The sequence below is a fragment of the Phodopus roborovskii genome, unplaced genomic scaffold, assembly GCF_943737965.1.
Source record: "Phodopus roborovskii unplaced genomic scaffold, PHOROB, whole genome shotgun sequence".
In the NCBI taxonomy this organism is placed as follows: domain Eukaryota; kingdom Metazoa; phylum Chordata; class Mammalia; order Rodentia; family Cricetidae; genus Phodopus; species Phodopus roborovskii.
The window spans coordinates 12,679,940-12,704,982 of NW_026126413.1; the positions used below are offsets into that span (position 1 = coordinate 12,679,940).

The 25,043-nt window shown below is 38.7% G+C and overlaps 1 protein-coding gene across 1 annotated transcript in view; it reads right to left on the reverse strand.

Moving 5' to 3' along the window:
- Bdp1 (B double prime 1, subunit of RNA polymerase III transcription initiation factor IIIB) overlaps positions 1-25,043 on the reverse strand; it is an 85,974-nt gene that overhangs the window by 22,719 nt on the left and 38,212 nt on the right. The window contains exons 17-31 of the mRNA XM_051182837.1: positions 22,361-23,567; positions 21,577-21,758; positions 20,741-20,963; positions 18,556-18,824; positions 17,432-17,636; positions 15,500-15,639; positions 13,413-13,620; positions 12,978-13,171; positions 11,799-12,186; positions 8,240-8,359; positions 6,831-6,867; positions 6,297-6,389; positions 4,653-4,881; positions 3,991-4,151; positions 115-256 (exon numbers count right to left, since the gene is read on the reverse strand). Of these exons, the coding sequence (XP_051038794.1) occupies positions 115-256; positions 3,991-4,151; positions 4,653-4,881; positions 6,297-6,389; positions 6,831-6,867; positions 8,240-8,359; positions 11,799-12,186; positions 12,978-13,171; positions 13,413-13,620; positions 15,500-15,639; positions 17,432-17,636; positions 18,556-18,824; positions 20,741-20,963; positions 21,577-21,758; positions 22,361-23,567 (3,798 nt within the window). The remainder of the gene's footprint in view (positions 1-114; positions 257-3,990; positions 4,152-4,652; positions 4,882-6,296; positions 6,390-6,830; positions 6,868-8,239; positions 8,360-11,798; positions 12,187-12,977; positions 13,172-13,412; positions 13,621-15,499; positions 15,640-17,431; positions 17,637-18,555; positions 18,825-20,740; positions 20,964-21,576; positions 21,759-22,360; positions 23,568-25,043) is intronic.

Genomic DNA, 25,043 nt, shown 5'->3' on the forward strand with positions numbered 1-25,043 from the left:
TTTAAACACATTAACTACAACAGAATTATTTTTCAATAAAACTCATACAGCTATGAGCTGTGATAGAAGCTAAGGTACGATATAAAATGAATGTCAGCATCCCTGCTCTTTTACCTTGCTCTTAGGATTGTTTCCTGAGAAACAATGGTCCCTTCAGCACCATGCACGCACGACAATTGGTGCAGCTCCTTAGTCTCTCCTGGCTCAAGGCTTTTATCTTCTAATTCTTCTGCTTTAGAAACATTTTCCTCAGTTTCTTTAAAAACAAACAAAAAACAAGAAAAATACATTTAAGATGTAATTCAAAATAGTACAGGCAAATCTATATTAGAAACATAACCTCTCTTGAAAGATAGATTCGTGACGCTTCCAAGTTTCTCATACCTCAAAAATCAGCTTATTCACATGGCAGAAGAATGGGGTTTGCCAAGATTTCTGAAAAGTAAACATGACTAATGAAACCTGTACTGCACATATTTCATTGCTGGCTGCCGAGTCAACTGAGGCTGCTTTTAAGGTAATAGCCCTATAGTATCATAATCAGAAGTACTAAAACTAAGGGCTGTCAAGATGCTTCAGTAGCTAACAGTACCCACCATCAACACTTGAGTTCAATCCTCAGGTTCCACACATGAAGGAGAACTGACTCCCACAAATTGTCATCTGATATCGCACATCCTCTATGGTGCGTGTGCGCGCACACACATACACACACGAAATTTGGACAGGCGCACACGCATATACATATATGCATACACACTCATACATACACATTCAATAAAAACACATGATTTTAAAAGTGATTACAAACCCATACCCAAAAAGGGATTACAACTGGGTACAAAAGGGTCTGTCTTATTGCAGCATACCACATGTCTTGGAGAGATATAATTATGTGACAGGTGAGACAGCTCAGTGGATAAGAGCACTTGCTATCAAGCCTGCCAAACCTAGTTCGACCTCTGGGAAGGTTCTCCATTATGGAATTAGATTACTCCAGGCAAGTTATCGTTTAAACACCACAACATGTGTATAGGTATGCATGCCCAAACACACAAAACAAATGAAATTTAAAAAGTTAAATGACATCACAAAGGGGAAGGAAAATACTGCTAAATAAAAGGAGTAATGGAACCTAGGCAGAGGGGTGGGATGGGGCAAACAGACCATATATTATGCACTTCTGGATACTGCTCAAGCCAGCTCAATTAACTAACTACTTGCATACATACACTATGACAGACATTGCTGGCCGAAAGCAACTCAAACTAGGGAAGAACGATGCTAATTTTCCAGGTTTTTTTTTTTTGGTTTTTGTTTGTTTGTTTGTTTGTTTGTTTTTGGTTTGGTTTGGTTTTTTTGGCTATTCAATATAGGGTTTCTTTGTGTAGCTTTGTGGACCAGGCTGGCCTCAAACTCACAAAGATCTGCCTGCCTCTGCCTCCTGAGGCAGAGGATTAAGGATGTGAGCCACCACCGACTGGCTATGCAGAATTTTAAAGCATGAATTCAACAATCTAAAAAGACTAACTTCCACTATTTTCCCTAAGGAATCAGGACTTTGGCAAGAAGAGAACACAGAAAAGGAAATGAAACTAGAAGTTAACATGTACATCACACACAATGAGGCCACTGAAAACCTGAGGGAGCTCGAGAACATTTATTGCTCTTACCAACTATTCAAGTTTGGTTACCAGTTCCCTCACAACCATTAGTTATTACAGTTCCAGGGGTTCTGACATGCTCTTCTGGCTTCTGCAGGAACTAGGCACACATGCGGGACACATATATACATACATACAGACACAGACAAAACACTCATACACATAAAGTAAAATTTAAAACAGCAACAAAAAACAGTTGGTGTGCAAGCCTGATGACCTGAGTTCAATCCTTGGAATCCATGGCAGGAGGAGGAAACCAAAACCTGCCCTCTGTCTTCCACATGTATGCAGTGGCACACATGAACGCACAATATGTAAAATTAAAATAATTTTAAAAAGATATGCATCATTATCTAAATTTATGATGAAATCCTGCTCCACATCAAGATGGCTAAAAGTATAAAAGATAAGTAATTGTGTAGGAGAGCTATGAATGTTATGGGCCTTTAGTGTTTCTTTAAAATGATTGAGTCCCTGAGTTCAATCTCCAGCAGCACTTAAAAATCGTGGGTCTGGAAGGAGACAGAAACTAAAATTCTTTGCAGTAGAGAGACTGAACGAGGAAGATTCCATGTTCAAGGCTAGCCTGAGCTACACAGTGAGTTCCTGAACAGCTTGGAATGTATAGTAAAATCCTCTAATAGTGTGTGTGTGGGTGTGTGTGTGTGTGTAAGATAGACAGATAAACTCTCATAGTTTGATGATTAAAAATATAAAATGGTGCAACTACTTTTTAAAATTTAATTGCCACTTGAAATATAAAAATCACAGTAAATAATTGATACCTTCTTAAAAACAAATTGGTAGGTACAGCAAAGAGTAAACACATAGGCTGAAGACATATATATATATATATATATATATATATAGCTCAGTAATAGGGTATATGCTTAGCATGTGTAAAAATCTAAATTTAACTACCATCATGAGAGGAGAAAGGTTCAAAATAGAATTACTGAATGACTCAGAAATTCTACTTTGTAAATATAAACCCAAGAGAAATGCAAACATATATCCACCTGAATATTCTCAGGAGCATTATTCATTATATCAAAAACGCAGATATATCCCACATGCTCATCGACAGATAATAAACAAAATGTAGAATATTTACACAATCAAGCATTATTTGGCAATAAAAAGAGGAAAAGCTCTTACCAAGAAGAGTGGAAACCTGCAAATGTGGGAGGAGAGAATCAACTCCACAGGCTGCCTCTCAGCTCACACACACACACACACACACACACACACCCACACCAGCCAAACTTTAAAGGTATTTATATGTTACCATACAAATGATTTCTGAAAACATTATGCTAATGAAAAGCACCAGACTGAACTATATATTGTATGTTTCTATTCACAAGACATGTCTAGAAAATGGAAATATACAAAGATAAATGTAAATTAGTGGTTGCTTAGGATTGGAGAGTAGCTATTGATGCTGGCAGTTATACTGTCTGGTGACAGAATATCATTGCACTGTAAACTTTAAATAGGTAAATTGTTCTGTATATGAATCATGTCCCAAAAATAAATAACACAGAGGGAAGAGAGATAATATGAACAAAAAGAGTCAAGACCATGGTGGGGAAACCTAGAGAATCAGCTGACCAGAACTAGTGAGAGATCACTGACTCAGTTCTTATAAATGGGGAACCTGCATAATACTGAACTAGACTCTCTTAATATCGGTGACAAGGGTGCTGTTGGGACAATATACGAGGCCATGGCAGGGAGTCCAAGGTCTAACTCTAATGCACAAACTGACTCAGTGGAGCCCATTCTATACGGGAGACACCTTGCCCAGCCTAGACGTGGGGGTGTGGGGTGGAGAGGTGCCTTGGTCCTGCCTCAAGGAGATGATGGGACAGAATTAGTAGACTTCCTAGGGGAGGCCTTACCCTATCTGAGGAGTAGATGGGCAGTGAAGGGGAGGAGTGAGAGGAGAGGAAGGAACTGGGATTGGAATGGAAAAAAATTAATAAAGAAAGCTTAAAAAATATGTAAGCAGCAAAATAATTTTTGTTTAGATAACCTTGATGTCCAGAGTGCTGGGATTATAGGTGTGTTCTCCCTCTCTTAGTTTCCCTCCCTTCACGCACATAAACATGTAAAATAAAATTTTAAACTGTTTATTATTAGAGGAGTCACACATCACACAGTGAGCATGTGAAGGTCAGAGAACAACTTTGTGGAATGAGTTCTCTCCTTACCTTTACACAGGTTCCAGAAATCAAACACAAGTCTATAGGCTTATGTGGCAAGAGCCTTTACTAAAGTATTTTTTGTCAATGTAATTTTCTAAAAGAAGAATTAAACTCACCTCTTTGAATTTCACCTTCTGTCCCTTTGGTCACACAAACACTGGCAACTTCCTGATGGCCATCAAGCCCACAGATCCCTAAGATCTGCTCAGAATTTGGTTCAGTTAAAATAAAAGGATTCTCCATTCTCAAATGTTTGGTCACTGTAGACGCTGTATTCCTAGAAGAAAAGGGATGAGAGAAAGTTATCAGTTGTGTAAGAGTCCCTTTGCAGGGTCATGTCTAGTGCTAATACAGCTCATACCCCATAATGCAAGAGCTATATCATATGTTATTGTTTGCTTGTCTGTATGTTTGGGCAGAGTATCAACATGAAAAGAAAGAGGCTCCCCCAAAACTCAAGCTATCTCTTGCTTCAGTCTCCAGAAGGCTAAAATTATAGGTATGTACCACACCTGGTAAATGTTAATTTCTGAATGCTAAAGTTTATTAAGAGACTTGAGAAGGAAATGGAGACCATGTTTGTAAAACAGAATACATATAAACATATTTCACTTAAGTTTCAAAGACACAGAAAACACTATTACTATGATTTTATATGCAAACCAATAAACCATTATTGGTATCAGTTTATGTTCAACTTATATACAAGTGTTACTAGAAGCTAATGAGTAAATGAACGATACTGTGACTGCATTTGCTGACTAAGTATTAAAATAACCTGGGTGGCACACGGCTCTCCATTACTTCTCCCATCACATCAGCCTCTTCTCTAGGGCTCGGCTCCTTCAGTACAGTCTTGTTTTCCTCAAATGATGCTGGCGATGCACTAATGACAGGTGAAGAAACTTCCTGATATTCAGGAACAATTTTGTGATTTACAATATCTGGGCTAAAAGGAACATGACTTTTATCCTTTGAATGAACATCAGGAAATACACATACTCCTACTGCAGAAAAAAACAGGAAATTAAAAATGACAGAATATTAATAGCTACCTGAATAAAATTAATTTCTCTTACTCTCTAAGCCATTTCTACAACCAAAATTAATTTCTCAACATTCAATAACTATCTAACTTTGATATTAAAGTTTGTTCTTTTAGGATCCAAATTTATTATATCACATTTGAGTAAAAGAAAAACTTGACTTAATTAATTTTATTACTAAAATTTTGGAGTACTCTTAGGCAAAATCTAGTCTTTTGTTAATTTCAGTAACTATATACTCTACATAGACTTCAAGACAGAACATTTTCATTTACTAGTTTTTGAAACTTGAACTTTATGTACTAGGAGTCTGTGACAGGCACTACAATAGTCTGTCACTGAGAAAGAAGGTCTACCTGGAACACAAATTTCAGGCTCCCCTGAAAAATGCATAGTTATGAACTTACAAGTCTAACAACTAAAATGAACGGCACATCATCCATTACCAGTCAAAATAATTACCAGTAATACAATTAGCTATAGGTAAAGATGATAATGAATAAGACCACAGCTTCTGGGACATGAGATTTAGCTTAGTAACAAAGTTCTTGCCTAGCATATACAAGGTCCTGGGTTCCATACCCTATACCACAAAAATAAAAATTAAAATAACTATATAGTTTCTAAGTTGGTTTAAAGTATTAAAGATTTATATTTGCATTTCCTTTGGCTCCTTCCACTACTAGAATAGTTTAGAATAAATAATCTCAGTAACTACTATTTGCCTCTTCACAGATTTATAAGTTATGATCATCATCTCAAGTAAAAACCCCTTTGCTAAAGAAATATCTAAAAAGTAATCAGTGGTTAGTGACCTCAATTATACAATGATATTCATGATGGTTACATGTTATAGGTATACAGGTTAGATATTTACTAGATAAATATTCCATGAATATAAATCTCTCTCCTCTCCTCCCTCAAGTTTTGGCTGGTTTGGAACTCACTATGTAGACCAAGCTGGTTGCAAACTCACAGAGATCTGCCTGCCTCTGCATTCCAATGGCTGGGGATTAAAGGCCACTAAAAGCCCAGCCTAACTCATTCTTGTATTTTCAGCTATGACCCTAACCTTTTAACAGTTTAGCCAAACTCTCCAGCCCCAAAATATTCTTTTATTTTCAAAAATTTATTTTTATTTTTATGTGCATTGGTGTCTATCCTACATGTATGTCTGTGTGAGGGTGTCAGATCCTCTGGAAATGGAGTTACAGACAGCTGTGAGTCAGGAATTGAACAGGGTCTCCTGGAAGGACAGTGTTCTTAACCAAGGAGCCATCTCTCCAGCCCTACCCCCAACAAATTATTCTTAATACCAATGGCATCATCTCAAAATTTTTCCCACTACACCTAAAGAGACTATATCCGATTCTTACCATCACCCTGGTCAGTGATGATCTCTGACTGCAATACTATGTCTCCCATTGTAAGTAAAGTTATGGCAGCTTCTGTGCTTCCATCACTGGGACCTTGAGGAAATATGCCAACATTAAAACAGAAAAGTCAATCTAGAAGTCTCTTTACTTAAGAAAGACTTTTATTCAGATCCTCCTCTTCTAGTAAAGTTTCAATAGCCTTCGTACCACTGGCATGCTAGTATTAGTGCCACACTGTTCAGGGCATATACTGCACATTCAGAGATAGATCAATGTTGGCTGCTAATTCGTGAAAGCATTTCCTTCACGTTTATAGCCCTGCAGCTCCAGCAGAGACACTACTATTTCTTTACCTATCATTGACTCTAGGGTCACCTTCCAAAGTTAGGCTCTGAAAATCCCAGTTCCCTATCAAGGTGACAGGTCAATGTCATTGTTCTACACTTTAGCAAACTGTCCTATTTACCTATTCCCACTGCTAATCACCATGCTACAGTTAACCAAGTAGTTTTAATCAATTCTTTTAACAGTTACCTGGTTCTTCTTGAGTCTGTTCACTTACGACCATTTCCTAAAGAGAGGAAAAGACAAGTAACATCTTAAGTGTTTCCCCCAAACAAATGTTCCGGTTTCTTTTTGTTTTAAGCATCACATTTTACAAGTCTTTCTATGTTTTTAGTTATAAAAATAACATTTCTTAATTTGCATTTGATCATAAAGCTTCAGAATAATTACTTAAAGGCCAAGTCCTTTTACATCTCACTCCTTATTTTCTCTGCCTCTCATCATTACTACATACATCTAACTATTCTTACATCCTCAGTCATAACCCACTCTAGTCAGATCTGCTACCAGTTTTTACCCAATAAAAACTAAAGTCTGGGAGAGCACACAAAGTTTCTATATGACTGGCTTAAAATATAACCAATTTTAATAAATGATGCACAGGACAGCTGTCCAGAGGCAGCATGAGGAGCTCTGCTGACCTGCTGACCAGTAAGATTGCCAAACATTTATGGTCTCTGGCATATGTCAATTGATAATTCAGGTGTGTCGACGCACCAGCCAAGTACTTCTCTGATGGAGATAATCCTGTCAAGCAAGGCTTACAGGACCACTGACTCTGAAAACCAGTTGTCTGTACCTGTAGTTTCTCTCACGTGCCAATGCATTTCTTCCCTAAGAACAGCTATGGGTGTTTTCCCACTGCTTGTGTGTGTTTATCTCATGAAAATATTCCATCTACTGAGCATACCCATAAGCTGTGGATGGTCAGGAAGATGATTTCTGCTTAATCTGCATAATTGTGATGACTAGAAATAAAACTAGGACAGTTTTCACTCTTCACACTGACATAGGAAAGTAATAGTTTTCTCAGTAACAAAGACAGCTAATTTTAGACTTCAAAACGTATTCCAAGCCAACTGGTTGCCTGTGGAGAGGAGGTGCTAAAGGACAAGCTCCCAGGAGTCTACCAAGGAAAATTCCAGAAAAGCAGGAAGAAAGGAAAGGGAGGTTTCTTCCTCATATTCACTAGAAAACCCTACTCAAAGTGGCTACACAAATGTGGTGCACATACACACATGAAGGCAACACACTCACAGACAAAATAAAAACAAACATAATTTCTGTTGGTTTTTAAAATCCATCTCTACTATAGGATTTATAATAGTGTAGTTTTGTGTAGTTGCTGTAAAATTTATTTAACATAAACTTATGCCTCAGAATTTTGAGGTTAAAGTCTAGGATAATATTCAGAGCTTTACTAAACAAAACACAAAACTAAGTTTCACAATCAAATGAAAATCCATGATAATTCACAAGTTTCAACTATTCATACAAACAGTTCCCTACATGAGAAGAAAAAATAAAGTTATGGATATAATCCTGTACTCTTTAGGAGGTAAACAAACGAAAGGAAAAACATGAATATAGATGCTTACAAATGATGAATGCAAATCTTTTTCTGGTTGCACATCCTGAGTTGTTGCATCCATGTTTGAAAGCTGATGTTCAACAACAGTTACACATCCTATGTCTGCAACATCCATGGTTATCTCAAGCTGTCATAAGAAGTGTTGTTATTTTCAATTTGACAAATTACAAACATTAAAACATCTCATTTCCCACACAAATAATCAAAATTAAACATTAAAATTAAGAAATATGCCACAATTACACAACTTAAAAACTAGATTACAATAATTCTTAGTGACTAACAGCAAAAATAAAACACTACTTTTCTGAGGGGTCTGAGTCTATTATAAAAATTAATCAAAACCTCTACAGCTAATCTTTTGAGTAGCTGGCATTTACTTCCCATTCCTTTCACTCTGTTCCAATTTCACCCATTTGCCAACATTTACATAATGCTTGTAAAAAATCCAGGCACATAAGCATAGAGATACAAAGTTAAATTAGGTATACTTGGTACCTACCCTCAACAGACTCATTTATGAAAAAACATGCTAAATATACACAAAACTAACTGTACAGTAGAGATGGCTTAACATGCTTAAAAACATTATCACCTTTATCAGTCCTACTGCAACAAACAACCCTCTCTTCCCACCCCACAGCTCCATGACACCCACTCTTCACTTGACAGTCGGTGAAAGGAATAGAATTTTTAAAAAGATTTATTTTATTTAAATATGTGTAAGGTAGGGGTCAGTACAGATGATCACATCTGTGAGCCTGAAGAGTCCAGGAAACAGTGCTGGATCCCTCTGAGCTAGAGTTACAGGTGTTTTCTGCACATGGAAGATAAGATCCACACTATGGTCCTCATGATTGGTCAGCAAGAATCCTTAACTGCTGAGCCATCTCTCCAGCCTAAAGGAAATATAATTTAAATTTTTCCCATTCGACTATCAAAATTGTTAGCATGACAGGCTCAGTACAATCCAGAGTCCATGTCTACAAAGCCCTAAATTTGATTGCTAAAACAGGGGAAAAGTGCCATTGAAGAAGATACTCTATGAATCAAGAGACACAACCCAAAGCCTGATTATTGGAAGTTAATTTGCCCTCAACCAAAGTGGTGGTGGCGGCGGAGAAATATATAGATCATAGTCCATACAGTATTAACCAGATTATCCTTCCACAAAAAAAAAAAAAAAAAAAAAAAAAAAAAAACTTTTCTTTGGTATTTTCTTAGTATATATAAAACTTACATGCAGTATACTTACTTTTAATATTATTCAGTTAATTTCAAGAATTCTACTAACTCATTTAGTTTAGACATTTAACAAGCTTTTATTAATCCTAAGTAAATTAAAGGTAGGTTTTCCATTAACAAAAGTATCTTTACACATTCAAGAATCCCATTAATTAGCAGAAGTAGCACAATATTCCTTTAATTCCTCTATCATCACTACTATCTTAGCCAAACTCCTGGAATCCAGTTGCAGAAAGAGAGGAGTGATGAGCAAAGGAATCAAGACCAGGCTGAAGAAACCCACAGAAACAGCTGACCTGAACAAGGGGGAGCTCATGGACAGACCCGGACACCGTGAATGTGGGTGTTAGTTAGGACTGGGCAGTCTATGGGGCCTCTGGTAGAGTATCATTATTTATCCACAGAGAGGGATACTCTCTCAGCCTAGACACATGGGGGGAGAGGCTAGGCCCTGCTCCAAATGATATGACCGACTTTGAAGCTCCCCTATGGAAGGCCTCACCCTCCCTGGGGAGCAGAAAGGGGATGGGATATGGGGTTGGTGGGGGAGACAGGGAAGGAAGAGGGGGTTTGAGAACTGGGATTGACATGTAAAACAAGTTTGTTTCAAATTAAAAGGAAGGAAGGAAGGGAGGGAGGGAGGGAGGGAGGGAGGGAGGGAGGGAACAGATTCAGATCGTCTGTCAATAAACCAGCTAAGAAAGGAATGAGAACAGGATAGGAATGAGAACAGGATACTTTAAGGCTACAGAGTTGGAATGGGAGGCCACACAAATTAGAACAGCTGCTGCTGCTGTTTGTTGTTCGTTTGTTTTTGGAGACAGGGTTTCTCTGTGTGGCCTTGGCTGTCCTGGAACTCACTCTATAGACCCAGCTGGCCTCAAACTCAAGAGATCGCCTGCCTCTGGGATTAAAGATGCGTACCCCCACAAAAAAACAAAAAACAAAACTAGGAGGGGGGCACATAGCAGCTGTAGACTGACTACTTATAATGAGGGCCGGAAGGAGAAAGGAGAAAGGAAGGCAGGAGGGAGTGTGACTGAGTGGAGAGGGGAACGGACGGTGGTGCAGATAGGGAGAGATTGGAACCCTGAACACTGGTGACAAAGGAAATGATACAGCTACTGCAGCAAACTTTTTTTTTTTTTTTTTTTTTTTTGGCTTAAAAAACTTAATTACAAAATTCTAGCAAATCCATTTGTGATTTTATCTCAAAAAGAACTAAGAGCAGAGAAGCAGGGACTGAGGATGTGGCTCAGTTGGTAGAGATCATGCCAAATAAGTAAAAGCCCTGGGCTCCATCTCCAGCACCACATACCTGTAATTCCAGCACTTGGGAGGTAGAGGGAAGATTAGAAATTCAAGGTCACCCTAGGCTAAACAGAAACAAGAGTTCCAGTTTTGCAAGATTAGTTCTTTTGAATGGAGAGTGATAAAAATGAGAAAGAGGGGACAGGAGAGGAGGGGAAGGGCAGAGAGGAGGGGAGAGGAGGGGAGGGGCAGAGAGGAGGGGAGGGGAGGGAGAGGAGAGGGGAGAGGAGGGGAGGGAGAGGAGAGGGGAGGGAGAGGAGAGGGGAGGGAGAGGAGAGGGGAGGGGGAGGGAGAAGGGAGGGGGAGGGGGAGGGAGAAGGGAGGGGAGGGGGAGGGGTGGGGAGGGGAGGAAGAGATGGGGGGGGTCTGAGGGTATGGCTCTGTTGTAAAGTGCTTGCTTGTCTCATATACATGAAACTGTAGGTTCTATCGTCAACATTTCTTAAACCAGCTGCAGCAGTACATGGCTGTAGTAATCCCAGCACTGGGGAGGTGGACACAGGAGGTCATTCTAGACTACATAGCAAATTTGAAGGCCAATGTACATACAATGTGAAATACATGAGACAAAACACACACACACACACACACACAAAAAGAGGAAAGAGAGAGATGATTCTATTTTCTCTACCAACCATAACATAGAAAGCCTATTAGAGAGTTCATAGAAAAATATCTGCTAAAAGTTTTTTCAAATTAATCAAAAGGTAGATTGAGCAGCTTACACATACAAGTAGCTCAGAGATACATAAGTTTCTATCATAGCTGAGTCCCTTGTAAGAGCATGGACTATGACAACTGAGCGATGGCCACACAAGCCACTTCTGCTCATTTCCTTAAGCTATCCACTAAGTTCCAAATAAAGTACTTTTGACAGTGGATATTTAGAGAAAGGACTCTGCAGACCTTAACAATCACTAAGAAAAGAAATAAGCATCCATTAAAAGAGGTGAAAATGCCCAAAACTGAAAAAAAAAAAAAAAAACGTAACAAAACAAAACACAAACTACCTCTTCCATTGTTTCCTCGATCTGAGCAGACACTGGTTCAGGGGATCTGAGACCAACAGGTACAAAGACTGGTGCTTTGTTTAATTCTTCTGGGGCAAGATGACAGGGTTCTTCCTCATAGTCAGAATCAAAATCCTCAGCATCATCTTCATCCTCTTTCTGAGAAGCCCGAAGAGTCACCAACATGGACTTGGAAGCTCTAGGTTCCTTCTTAGCAGTCTTACCTCGAATTCGTTTCGATCCACGCCCTTTGGTCACATTTGGTTTCATCTTCCTATGTGCTCTTTTCCCACTGTGGTCTATCTCACACTCAGAGGCAGAAGACAGAGTTGTTCTTCGATGTGGAGCACTTTTAGAATAATATGATTCTTTCAATAGTTGCGGACGGCTGGATGTTTAATCAAAATAACAGTTATAGTCATGTATGCACCAAGATAATCTCAATGAAAGTCAAATTGTTAAGAGCAAAATCAAGGTTCCAGCCTTTAAAATAAATAGCTCAGAGGCAGGGCACTAGGCCAACATGTGAATCCCTAACTTCCAGCACTGGTGATGATGATAGGTACATCACCTTCTATGATGCTAAAACTGAATACAGGCCTCAGAAGTCCTACACAATGTGCTCATAAGCTATATCCCTAGCCCCACCCATTCTTTTAAAAACACATGCCATGAAAATAAGAAAGGAATTAACTATTACTTAGTATCTTATTCAGAGTGAATTCTTAGTTATATATCTATAAATGCTGCACAGTAGGTTTTAATACTGGCCTTATACCTTGATATGGTGATTGAGATAAACACAAATTGGAAATAACTGAAAGACAAAATACATGGAACCAATCAATAATGAATATGAGATCAAATAGTAGACTGGTTTATCTTACTGAGTGGGTAAACAGATTAGGAAAATAATGTTGTTTTTCAAGAACTTAGGTTCCTTCACACTTTCTTGAAAATCACGAAAGTACCCTTTGTTATAATTTATAGCCAAACTAGAATTAGCATTCTAGTTACTAAGGTAATGTACACTATCTTTTGGTAAGAAAAAAAAAAAGTACATTGTTACAAATAGGAATAAACAATAGGCTTATAGATAAAGAAGAAAATTAAGGTAGAAGTTTTTTGAGGAATAAGTGTTTTTATTTCCTAGCCTGAGTCTCTAAAATAAACCATTACCTAATTTGTTTACTGAGACCTTGCTCTTCAAGCCCCAAGGATGATGTGGGATGGTCCTCAACAGCCGCCTCCCTAGCAGCTCCTGCTGGTGCAGCTTTCAGCTGAGCATCATTTCTGTCAGAACCCGACTCCTCAGGATCTATACAATCTTTTCTTTCTGAAACCTCCAGAGAGGTCAGAATCTCCGTCTTCTCCTTAAAGAAAAAACAAAGCAAACAAACAAACAAACCACAATAGTACCATGAAAACAATCTTTATTAGTAAAGTTTAGCAGTTTTGCCTAGTCCTCTAAACTTAAAAAGCCACAGGTGATCAATTTTCAAATCTGCATAAGCTTGTAACATCACTAGCTTTTCACAGAAACATGCTCAGCACAAAAGCAGGGACTTCCACCATTGTCCTCCATCACGACCCTGACAACACTGCCTTTCCCACTCTTACTTTTAGAGAAAGCTGGATGTCCACGTCTCCCTTGGGCAGCACACGGTCTCCTGGTTCTGGGGCTGTGCTCTGCTCTGTTGTGTCTTTTTCTACACATGGATGCTCTTTTTTATGGTGTGCTCCTCCTATATTTGGTTTAGCCCTTTGGAGTCTCCTTCTTAGCAACTGTGCTGGACTAGGCACATGAGAGTTACCTTCATGACTAGAATGAAACACAAGTGATCTTGACCAGAGATCTCCATCAACGTAACAACATTAAACAATTCTGGATTTAACTCACTCTAAGTTCAAACAATTATATAAACATTGCATTTTATATATGAAACAGATAACATAGAAGCTTTATAACTTCCATTTTCTGTATAGCCTGGGAACAGTTTATAGTATTACTCTTTCTTTACTTTCATTCATTAGTCCTAGTCTGATTTCATATAACTTTAATTTTCAAAGAAAAAACAAGGCACTCCAAACTTGCCACGGAAGCTGATTTTATACTAGCACTTTAAACAAAAGCTTCAACTGGGCTACAACCCATGAACAAATACACAATGACCTTGCTTGGCACCAAGTCTATCTTACCACATCCCTGAAAGGGTTTGAAAGCATCTTATTGACAGGCAGTATCTTAAGGTTCTTAACATAACCCATTTCAGACAAAAACAAAGTCTAAACATTCAAATAAAGTCAAAACTACCAATGTAGCTAGAATAGCTACCTAAAGACTTGTGCAAGTATTTCAGTAAGGGATAGGACCTAAATTAGAATGCTAAAAACACTGGTACAGGCATAGGAATGTAGCGAAGTGCCCAACAAGTTGTGAGCACGGCAAGACACTGAGTTCAATCCCCAACACAGAGATACAAAGCAAACTCTCTCTCTCTCTCTCTCTCTCTCTCTCTCTCTCTCTCTCTCTCTCTCTCTCTCTCACACACACACACACACACACACACACACACACACTTACACTTCTTATGCATTAGAAACCATTCCCCAGAGTACACACACACACACACACACACACACACACACACACACACACACACTTCTTATGCATTAGAAACCATTCCCCAAAGTACACAGAAAAGAGGTACCAATCCTACTAAGCATTCTGTTAGGGAAAGTAGTTAAGTTCTAGCATGATTATGATGCTGGCTAACATATTTCAGGATCAGAAAAGGTATGTGGAAAAACTAATTATGCTAACGTAGACCACAGAGAGTGTACTTTGGTAATAGACTCATTAGGTTCAACCTACAAGGAAAAATATCATTACATGTGACTCTGAAAACATATTTAAGTTTAGGAAATGGCAAGATGGCTCAGTGGGTAAAGGCACTTGCCGCTAAGCCTTGACAAGCTAAGGCCACTGGTCAGAATGTACATGGCAAAGGGAGAGAGCCAACTCCTAAAAGCTGCTGTCTGACCATACACCCACAGTAGCACATGTGTCTCTTGCCACAAAGCAATATAGTAAAATTTAAACATATTTAAGCCTAAGTTCAAAGGAGGCAACAAAATTATGGGCATAAAAATAAGAAATAAGTTTTTTTTTTTGTTTTTGTTTTTTTTTTTTTTGTTTTGTTTTTATTTTTTGAGACAAGGTCTCTCTACATAGTCCTGGATAGCCTTGAACTCAGAGGGCCGTCTGTGTCTGCCTCCTAACTGTGGAGATTAATGGCATGTGCCACCACACCCAGCCCAGAATGAGGTGATTTTAAACCTCATTTATATAGGCCTCCAGGCACAAGCTTCATCCAAGCTACTAAGGCTCAAACAGAAGAATCATAAATTCATGGCTTGCCTGCTCTACAGGCAACTTCAAAGCCAGACTGGGCAACTTAGTAAAATTCATCTCAGATAAAATAAAAAAGATTTGGAATATAGCTCAAGAGTAGAACACTTGCTTGGCATGTAAAAGGCACTAGGTTCAATTAATAGCACTACAAAACACAAACACACACACACACACACACACACACACACACACACACTTCACAAAGCCGTTACATAAAACCAATAACATAACAATCAGAAACTGTCTGTGGCAAGGTTTAAACTTTTCTCATGAAAACCAAACTCACCTTATCTGTTCATCTAAAATACTGGTTTTGTTAATATTTAAGTTTTCTTCAGGAACCACATGGCTGTGGCTTTCATTCACTCTGTACTCCGAAATTCCACAGGATACAACTTTAACTTCACTCTCAATGTGAGAGTTCACCTGCAAAGGCAAAACTGGGTTAGTGTGCTTGTATGTATGTATGTATGTATGTATGTATGTATGTATGTATGTTTGGTTTGTTTGTTTGTTTGTTTGTTTGTTTGTTCGTTTTTTCAGGACAGGGTTTCTCTGTGTAACAACCCTGGCTGTCGTAGAACTATATTCTATATACCAGGTACCAGGCTGGCCTCAAACTCAGAGATCTGCCTGCCTCTTACTCCTAAAAGCTGGGATTAAAGGTATGTCTCCTCAGTCCCTACTGCCATGTGATTTACTTTTAACAGCAAACTATTTTAAAATATTTTAATCAATAACAGGAGCATTCTGTTTCTGATCCTTGGGACACTGGGAACTGAACCTGAAGGATCACTGAGTTACACACCCAAGCCACATCACAGCCTGAACTGGGCATCCAGTGTTCATGTTAGGGTGACCAAACAAGAAGTGAAATGATTTATTACAGTCCCATGCTTTAAAGGCTCTAAGAAGGGGCTGGGATGAGGACTCAGTAGATAAGACTGCCTGATCAACAAATATAAGGACCCAAGCTTGGATCCCAAGGGCCTACATGAGAGAAGTTGCCAAGCACATGTGTAACCCCAGCACTGGGGGAAAGGTAGACAGCAGAATCCCTGGCACTCACTAGCTTAGCTAAATCAATAAGCTCCAGGTTCAGGGAACCTGTCTGAAAAACATAAAGGAAAGTACCCTGTATTACTATTTGACCAATGCCTATATACACATGTTCACATACCCAAATAAATATGTACATTTATCATACCTGCACACACCAACTCTACGAGCCATCTTTTATAAAAGAATTTAAATTAACTGGCACTGATTAGGTCTGGGGCTATAGTTCAACTACACACTGCATGTTCAGCTTGCCAAAGCTCTGGGTTTCATCCCCAGCACCAAAAGGGTAATTGCTGTTTTTTAGAAATATATTTTGTCCAAATGGGGATCACAATGACTTTTAATCTAAGTTTTATCTTAATATCCAGAAAAAAACAATACAAAAGCAAAGACTACTTGAGGTTAACATTTTGAGACATTATACTACTTAGATTGCTTTTTTCTAATACCAGAAGACTTGTTAAGAAATTGATTGAGGGCCAGCAAAATGTCTCAGGAGAATGAATGCACCAGGCATTAACAACCTGACTCCAATCCTCAGAATTCACATAGTAAAAAGAGAATGGTCTCCCACAAGCTGACCTCTGACCTTGCAAATGTGCTGTGTACATACACATGTTCACACATACACGTACCCCACATACACACACACACACACACACACACACACACAGGAATTAACTAAATGTTAAGAAAGAAACTAGATAAAGCTGGACATAGTAGTATACTCCTACAATCGCAGCATTTGGGAGGCAAAGGCAGGTGAATCAGAAACTCAAGGCCAGCCTCAGCCACACACTGAATACAAAAGAAAAAGGAAGGCATTGGCTCAACAGAATTGAATAATGGTGTATTTCTGTAATTATAGCACTCAGGAGGGTGAGGATAAAAGCTAGTCTCAGCTAAATAATGAGACACTATCTAAAAGGATAATTAAGAAAGGTTTTTTTAAAAGGTTAACTTGTCAATCAAAACAGTACAGCATAAATGATGTAACTGTTGATTCTTACTAGAGAAATTCGTTACTGTAGCACTAAGGAAAAGTTACAAGACTCTTCAGAACATACTAAACAGCAAAAGGTTGTGAAAGGCCAAGCCAAGGCTGAGCTATCTATCATCTGTTGTTTCAGTGTACACGAAGGACCAACTCTCTCACCAGCCCCAGGGACGTCTTAGCTTCAGCTCTGGACAGCTCTGACCCGTCACTCTTAGCCATGTCTTCAGCTTCACCTCTGTCTACTACTTGTCTCTGTCTGGCCTTCTGTACGTTTGGTCTTGGTCTTTGAAGTCGACCTCTCACTGGCAGAGTAATCTGGACACTCTGCTTTGCTTCTTGTGTGACCACGTTCATCTTCGGAGTCCTAGACAAAAGGGGGAAGAAGAGTGAGAGCCTGATTTCAGTTCACAACTAGAAGAGCATGTAACTTGAATTTCCTCCAATAAACACTCATGAAAATATTTTTTCAAATCACTCAAGGAAAATATCTTCTCACCATAGAAACATGTTATACAAGTTTGGGGAGCCCCAGGAGAAAGAAAACCGCTATTTCAGGTTTGGAGATGAGACCAAATAGAAGAGGGACATGGCTAGGGCAAAAAGCCCCAGGCTGATCCCCGGCACAATAAAGATGATAAGGGGGCGGGGAGCAGAGAAGCAGGAGGACCCTCACTTTAATTCTCAAATGTTAAACATGATGTGCCTAAAATAACCTAATGTATAAACGTCTGACCATAGGCAGGCAGTGGTCGAGCACACCTTTAAACCCAGCACTTGGAAGGCAGAGGCAGGTGGATCTGTGTGAGTTCAAGGTCAGCATGGTCTACAGAACAAGTTCCAGAACAGCCAAGGCTGTGTAATGAATACAAAGTTTCATTAAAAGGTTAATGAAAAGGAAAGTGTTCTGGGGATAGATGACTTTGCTGCAGCAAAATAGTGATGCAAAACAAATAATGCTTTATGGTTTATGTCACTAGGTTTGTACAATTAAAAATGGCAAATTTTATCTTAAGTACATATATTGCCAACTTTTTATAAGGCAAGGAACTGTACCACATATACATATATCTATTTTAGTGTACTACCTGCCTTCCATAAATCTTAAACAGTTGACAATGAATAAATAAAGCATTAAAATGTTCAATCGCATCTAATTTTCAATTTTAGATGGTCTGCCCTAAGAATTAAACCAATTATTCTCTATAGCAGGTTTTTTAGATAGAGAAATGTTTCAAAGAAAAGCCTCTCTAATTTCAGATTTTTAAGGAAATGTCACTGCTTACCCAATAGGAACAACTAAGCCATTCTCCTGGTTTTGTGTTAACTGAGAATCCTCTCTAGGTTCACATAATTTAGGCAGTAAAGAATCCGTTTCAGTCTGTATGCACGGCAGTATCACAGCCTCCTGGTTCTGTGTTAACTGAGAATCCTCTCTAGGTTCACATAAATTAGGCGGTAAAGAATCCGTTTCAGTCTGTATGCACGGCAGTATCACAGCCTCCTCCTGGGGACCCGAGTTATCATTTTCTCTTGATGTCATTAGGGAAGGTACCTTCAAGAAATTTAAAAAGAAAAAAGAATTCACAAGCTATTATTATAAGAATAAACCAACTCATCCTTTGTAGATGATGAGGCAGTGTCTATTTCCCAGCATTTCTACTTCTAGAAACTCATTTTACAAAACCATATAACCAAGTAAATAAATGTGCATAAACAGGAAGAGACTTTCAGGGCAATCCTCCACATATAAAGGATGAATAAATACTAGAAATAAGGCTGTGTTTAATAAGAAATTAAATTTTAATTTCTTTTTTTTGGGGGGAGGACACTGTTGGGGACTGAAATCAGGTCCTCATGCATGCAAGGCAAATATTCTACCACTAAAGTGAATCTAAAACTGAATCTAAATTCTAAATTTCTCTTTCTTCCTACCTTCCTTTATTTGTTTTTGGTTTTTTTGAGATAGGGTCTCACTATATAGCTCTGGCTGGCCTAGAACTCAAGTGATCTACCTCTTTCTGCCTCCCAGTGTTGTGTTGGGATTAAAGACATATGCCACCACATCTGGCTCTGAATTTTCCTTACAATGAAGAGACAAGGGTTCACTCTGCTGCCTATTCTTGAGCTAGCTTTGACATGCAGCTCTCCAGCTTTAGCTTCTTAAATAGCTAGGACTATAAAGTAGACTTGATCACATCCAAGCTTAGCCTTATATATTCCAGTATATAACAACCACATTAAAAATGTTCTTCTTTGTACTGAGCCCAACAGATGTTTAAAATATCATGTTAAGAGGAAATATCAGATACTAAGGGATAATAGTATTTGTGGCATGTAATATTCACACATCTATCTATGTGTGTGTATGCATGTGTGTGTGTGTGTATATATATATATATATATATATATATATATATATATATTCAAAATTGCTAGATTAATCAGTGAGGAGAAAAGAAAAAGATATAGGGCTCTCATGTTTTGGAATACAGACATAATTTTCCAAATTAAACTTTTCATAATGATAAAACAACATTAAATAAAGTAGTTTCTTTATGAGACTGGTGAGATGTCATAGCTGTAAAACTTCTACTGCCTCATAACCATCTGTAACTGCGGTCCCGGAGGATCTGAGGCTCTCTTGTGGTCACTGTGGACACTGTGTATTTGTGATGCACAGTCATACATTGAGGCTAACCACCCATGAACACAAAATAAAATAGGAAAAGTAGTTTGACTATCACAAAGTTAAGGGAAAGTACAAATATGCAAATACAAATTCTAAAGTGCAAAATAAGAATTTAATTCAAAAAAGCACTTTAAAATACGTTCAATTTAACCAGGTCTGGTATGCAGATCTGTAATCCTAGTTACTTGGAAAACAGGAAGATCACAAGTTCTATGTTTGCCTGGGTTATAGTGTGAGTTCAAGGCCAGCCTAGGCAAATTTATGAGACCATGTCTCAAAATAAATGTGAAGAAGACTGAAAATACAGCTCAATGAAGAAAAGCTTTCCTGACATCTGTGAAGTCCTAAATTTAATCACCAGGACTACAAGGACAAAACAAAAACTAAAAACCAATTAAATGCTAACATTTCATTTTAGCGTTTCCAACATACACTCTTAAAATATCTACTTCAATTCATATCTAGCATTTCATTTTTCATGTTACCTTAATAACAAGAAAATAAAGCACTTTAATTCCCATTTTCCCTGATATTTAGCTATGGTGCTGTCACCAGAATGTCAAGTAGACCCTAAAATATCCTAGATGCCTGCCAAGACACACATTTGCCCACACCTGCCTACCAAACATCCAGTATTTTAACATAAACTATATGGAATACTGAGGCACACAAAGCAAAGACAATACTATACGCATTAAAAACTGTATGAACTTCCAATAGTTCAAAAACTATAGTAACAACAACAAAAGCCACCAGCAACCCCCCTAACCAGCACTCACATGTTGAGAAGAGGGAGAATCGGCTTGCCCAATGTCCTGCTGTAACATGGTGGTCACCATTTTGTCTGCTTCTGGTCTCTTCCCAGGTACGCAAGGCTCTGCTTCTGGGGTTGTCCTCTTTATAGCTGCTCTTGACAAGTTTGGTTTAGGTTTTTTGAATCGGCTTCTCAGAAAAGGAGCTGGTTTAACTTCAAGTGGCTTCTGTTCTTGAGGAAGAGATTTGCTTTTGGAACAAGGATTATCACACTTGGTTAGAATGAACTGAAGTATGAAAGTGAGAGGACCACAAGACACCCTAGAGACTGGCAGTAAGCTTTAATTGTTGGTGTTTTCTTTTTAGACAGGGTCTCTCTATGCAGCCTAGGCTGGTTTGGAATCTGCTATATTAGGCCAGGTTGGCCTTTAATATTTCTTCATCCTCCAGCCCCTACCTCCCAGGTGTGGGGATTATGGACAGGCACCATCATATCTATATCTGCCTAATTCTATTTTTTAAGGGGGGAAATGGAACTATTCATTAAAGTCTGAGAAACATTGAGTTGTACAATCCAGGTACAAGCATTATCTTTTTTTTTTTTTTTTTGCATGAAGAAAGCACTAGTCAAACCCATGTTGACTGTGAGTATTTGTTATAACATGAAATTTGTTAATAACCTTCACTACTAGCTATCAGAATGGCTCTAATCCTCACTCCCAATCTTCCATAAACTATCTTAAAATTAATAACACTATCCAATTTATGTTATGGCTTGAACGCTCACTTGCTTTCACATAACCTGCAAAGAGAACTTCACAGTCTTTTCCTTTAAAGGCACACAGACCTACATTCTTTGTACCTTAAGTTGGTATCTGAAAACTGTCCTAGGACATCTGGAAGTCGTATCCCTGGGTCTATTTCATGGTGTCCAGAATTCTGTAAAGAAGACTCCACATGACTTAAGTGACTTGATACTTCCTTGTCAGCGTTTTCTTTTTCTTCCACAAATGTAGGAATCACTGATGTTTTATTGCTAATATTCTAGAGAAAAGAATCACGATACATCATCATAAACATATATATAAGCATTTCATATATTATAAACAAAAGCTTATTTCTAAAACAGTGATTTAAAAACACAGTTTGTTTTTAATTATTAAATGTAAAAATCACAAATACTAAAACTTAAAATTCAAGAATGCCTTCCCTTCATATGGTATATTATGACTATTCCAAATCACAGATATTACACACACACACACACAAAGAAATCCTCAAAAATGTTGTTAAGAGTATGAACTACAAACAGCAAGAAACTTTCACCAAAAGACTTAAAAGTGGAAGCAGTAAGGTGTCAAAGAATAAAAACATATGCAGGTGTTTAATGACCAAAAGGACTAATTCCAGCCTATGTTTATACTAAGGTTGGTACAATTTAGTCCAATTCCTTATATATTTCTTATCTAGATGAGTAACTTCAAATGCCACTAGGATTAGTAACTTTTCCACAATCAGAAAAAAAATAATAATAATCTTTTTAATAGAGATTTTAAGTATTTTTGGACTTATGGGTAATGATAAATTATTTTGGTAACCTGCTGAGAACTTGTTTTTAAAGCACTGTAAGACAGAGAAATACATACTTTTCTATCGAGGGAAGGCCTGGGGCCCCTGTTGCCACTGCTGCTCTGAATCACATCTGCTGTGGGTGGCTTTGAGGTATGACCCTCTGGTTCACGGCCTCTTGGAGAAACATCTACTCTTTCTGCTTTTTCTAAGTCTGCCACCATTTCCTCCCCAACGACGATCTCTCCAGATCCTCTCTCCCAAGAGACAGAACTCTCTCCTGTTTGCTTCAAACCTTGGCTGGTTTCCCCCTCACTGGAAGGCATCTCTCCTGCTCCTGCCTCCGGGGCCATCACGGAAATGTGTCTGTGCCCAGGCGGCTTCAGGTCTGGCTCCTTGTCTTCCACAGCACTCGGCTCCATTCCCGCCTCTTCTCTGCATGCGCCACTGCACATATCCATCTCAGTGAGCAGCAGCTCCGCGGGAGCGGCCTCTGTGTGTCCTCTGTGGGGACTTTCTCCTCCACTCTCTTTCAAGTGTGTTTCCACTTCACCCATGGTCCTGGCCCCCTCTGCCTCTTTCACTGGTGCAGGTATCTCTTGTCTTTCCGTTTCTTCTGAATGTGCCTCCCCTTTTTCAGTGCCATCAATCATATCTGCTGTCTTGTCTCCTGTGGGCAACTCTTTTCCAGTTTCTGGCAAGCCTGTCTCTGTTTCACTAATTGGAGTGACCTCCTTGGGGCCATTTCCCTGTGGAAAGATTTCTCTTCTTCCAGTTTCTTCCAAATTTGTATAAATTTCCTCTGTGGTATCAATCAGCTCTGGCACCTTCTCCATAGGAGAAATCTCATTTAAGCCTGTCTCTGTTTCCATAGGGATGTCAATCATTTCTGCTCCCATCTCCCCTGAGGAAATATCTCTTCCAATTGTTTCCAAACCTATCTCCATTTCCATAGTGACATCCGTCATTTCTGACATCTTCATATTAGAAGATATGTCATTTCTTCTGGTGTCTTTTGAATCTGATTCCAATTCCTTAGTGGAAGGAGTAACAGTAAGACCACCAATAGTTACATTTGGTATCTTCTCCCATGGTGAAGTATCTGGCCTTGTGGTTTCTTCCAAAGCTGCTGTTATTTCTCCGGAAACAGGAATCTCTTCTGGTACCCCTTCTCTAGAGGCTATTCTTCTTCTTCCTACATTTGGCTTTGGTTTTGGTTTCTGAAATCGAGTTCTTAGAACTGGAGCTTGTTTCAGTTTATTTGCTTTATTGCCCTCTTGAATACTTAAAAAAGAGAGAGAGAGAGACAAATTTTAATCCAGACTACTGGTTAAACAGATGACAGTTAAGAAATCCCTATAGAGACACTAAAAAATGACAGATTTGCCAAAGAAGGTGGCACATGTCTTTAATCTCAGAACCCAGGAGGTAGAAGCTGGAGATTTCTGTGACTACAGAGTGATTTCCAGGACAGGCAGGGTTATATAGAGAAAACCTGTCCCAAAAATAGGAAAATAAAATAAAAATTTAACAATGTGTAAGACCCAGAATAATAGCACACACCATTAATACCAGCACTCAGGAGGTAGAGGCTCATGAATCTGAGTTTACACAGAGTGTTTCAGGACAGCCTGGTCTATTCAGAGAATGTTCCAGGATAGCCTGACCTACACAGAGACACACTGATTTTTGTTTATACTCTTAAAGAATAAAAAAAGCATATTAAGGGACTGAGGTTGTAGTTCAGTTCAGTGGTAGAATACATAACTGAACATGTATTAGGTCCTGAGTTTACTCACGGCACCAAAAAGAGAAAAGACAAGGAGGGGAGGGGAGGGGAGGGGATTAACCAAGCCCCAAGAATATCTGTCTAGATAGAAAGGGAAAATAAGAGAAACAATCCAATTAGTTGAAGTTACAACAGAATTTTATAACAATTATTTGTATCTACTTGGGTCTAGGCACATGCAGAGAATATTAATGAGGTCAAAGCACCAGCTGATTGTGCTTGAATGTGGCCCTCAATGACCCCTTTGGAATTGTTACTTCATCCTAGGCAAATAATGACTAGAAAAAAACAGCAGAATATTACAATCATGTTAGCTCAAGTTGCATCTGCTACATTTACATCGTTATCCCTACTATCTTTTACCTAGACATACACAGTCATACAAGACCTGACGACCTCAATAGCTACATGGAATTATGACTCAAGTTAGAAAATGTCTTATAACTAAGAACAAAATCTACCTTTTATAACTTTTATAAGACAATTCAAAATAAGAGTTCTAATCTAATTGTATAGTTGGACAGCATACGCTCTCAAGATAAAAAGATAGAAAACAGTATTTAGCTGAATTCTACTTAGCGTGCAAATCAACCACTTATATCAAGTCATCAATGGTCTTACCCAGTGAACCTTGACCTTGCCAGGCCAGATGTGCCCACTGGTGCAACAGTGTCATAAGGGGGTATGTGTGTGTGTTCATACGTGCATGTGTGTGAGAAGTGATCACTTTCTGATTGGATTTGAGACCTACACCTCAGGAGCGAAGTCATGCTTGGTATTAGAACATGCTCAGAAGTCTAACACTGGCCCTAGTTAGAAACCTTCTACTGTTGTTTTCCTAAATGGATTCCATGCCAAACTGTCTTGTGTTTATATTTATAACACATCTATTAGGGCTGATGTCAGCTTTGGTCAGAGAAGTTTCTGCAGTGGGCAGCAGGTAATTTGTAAATACCTGGTCCAAGTGTTCA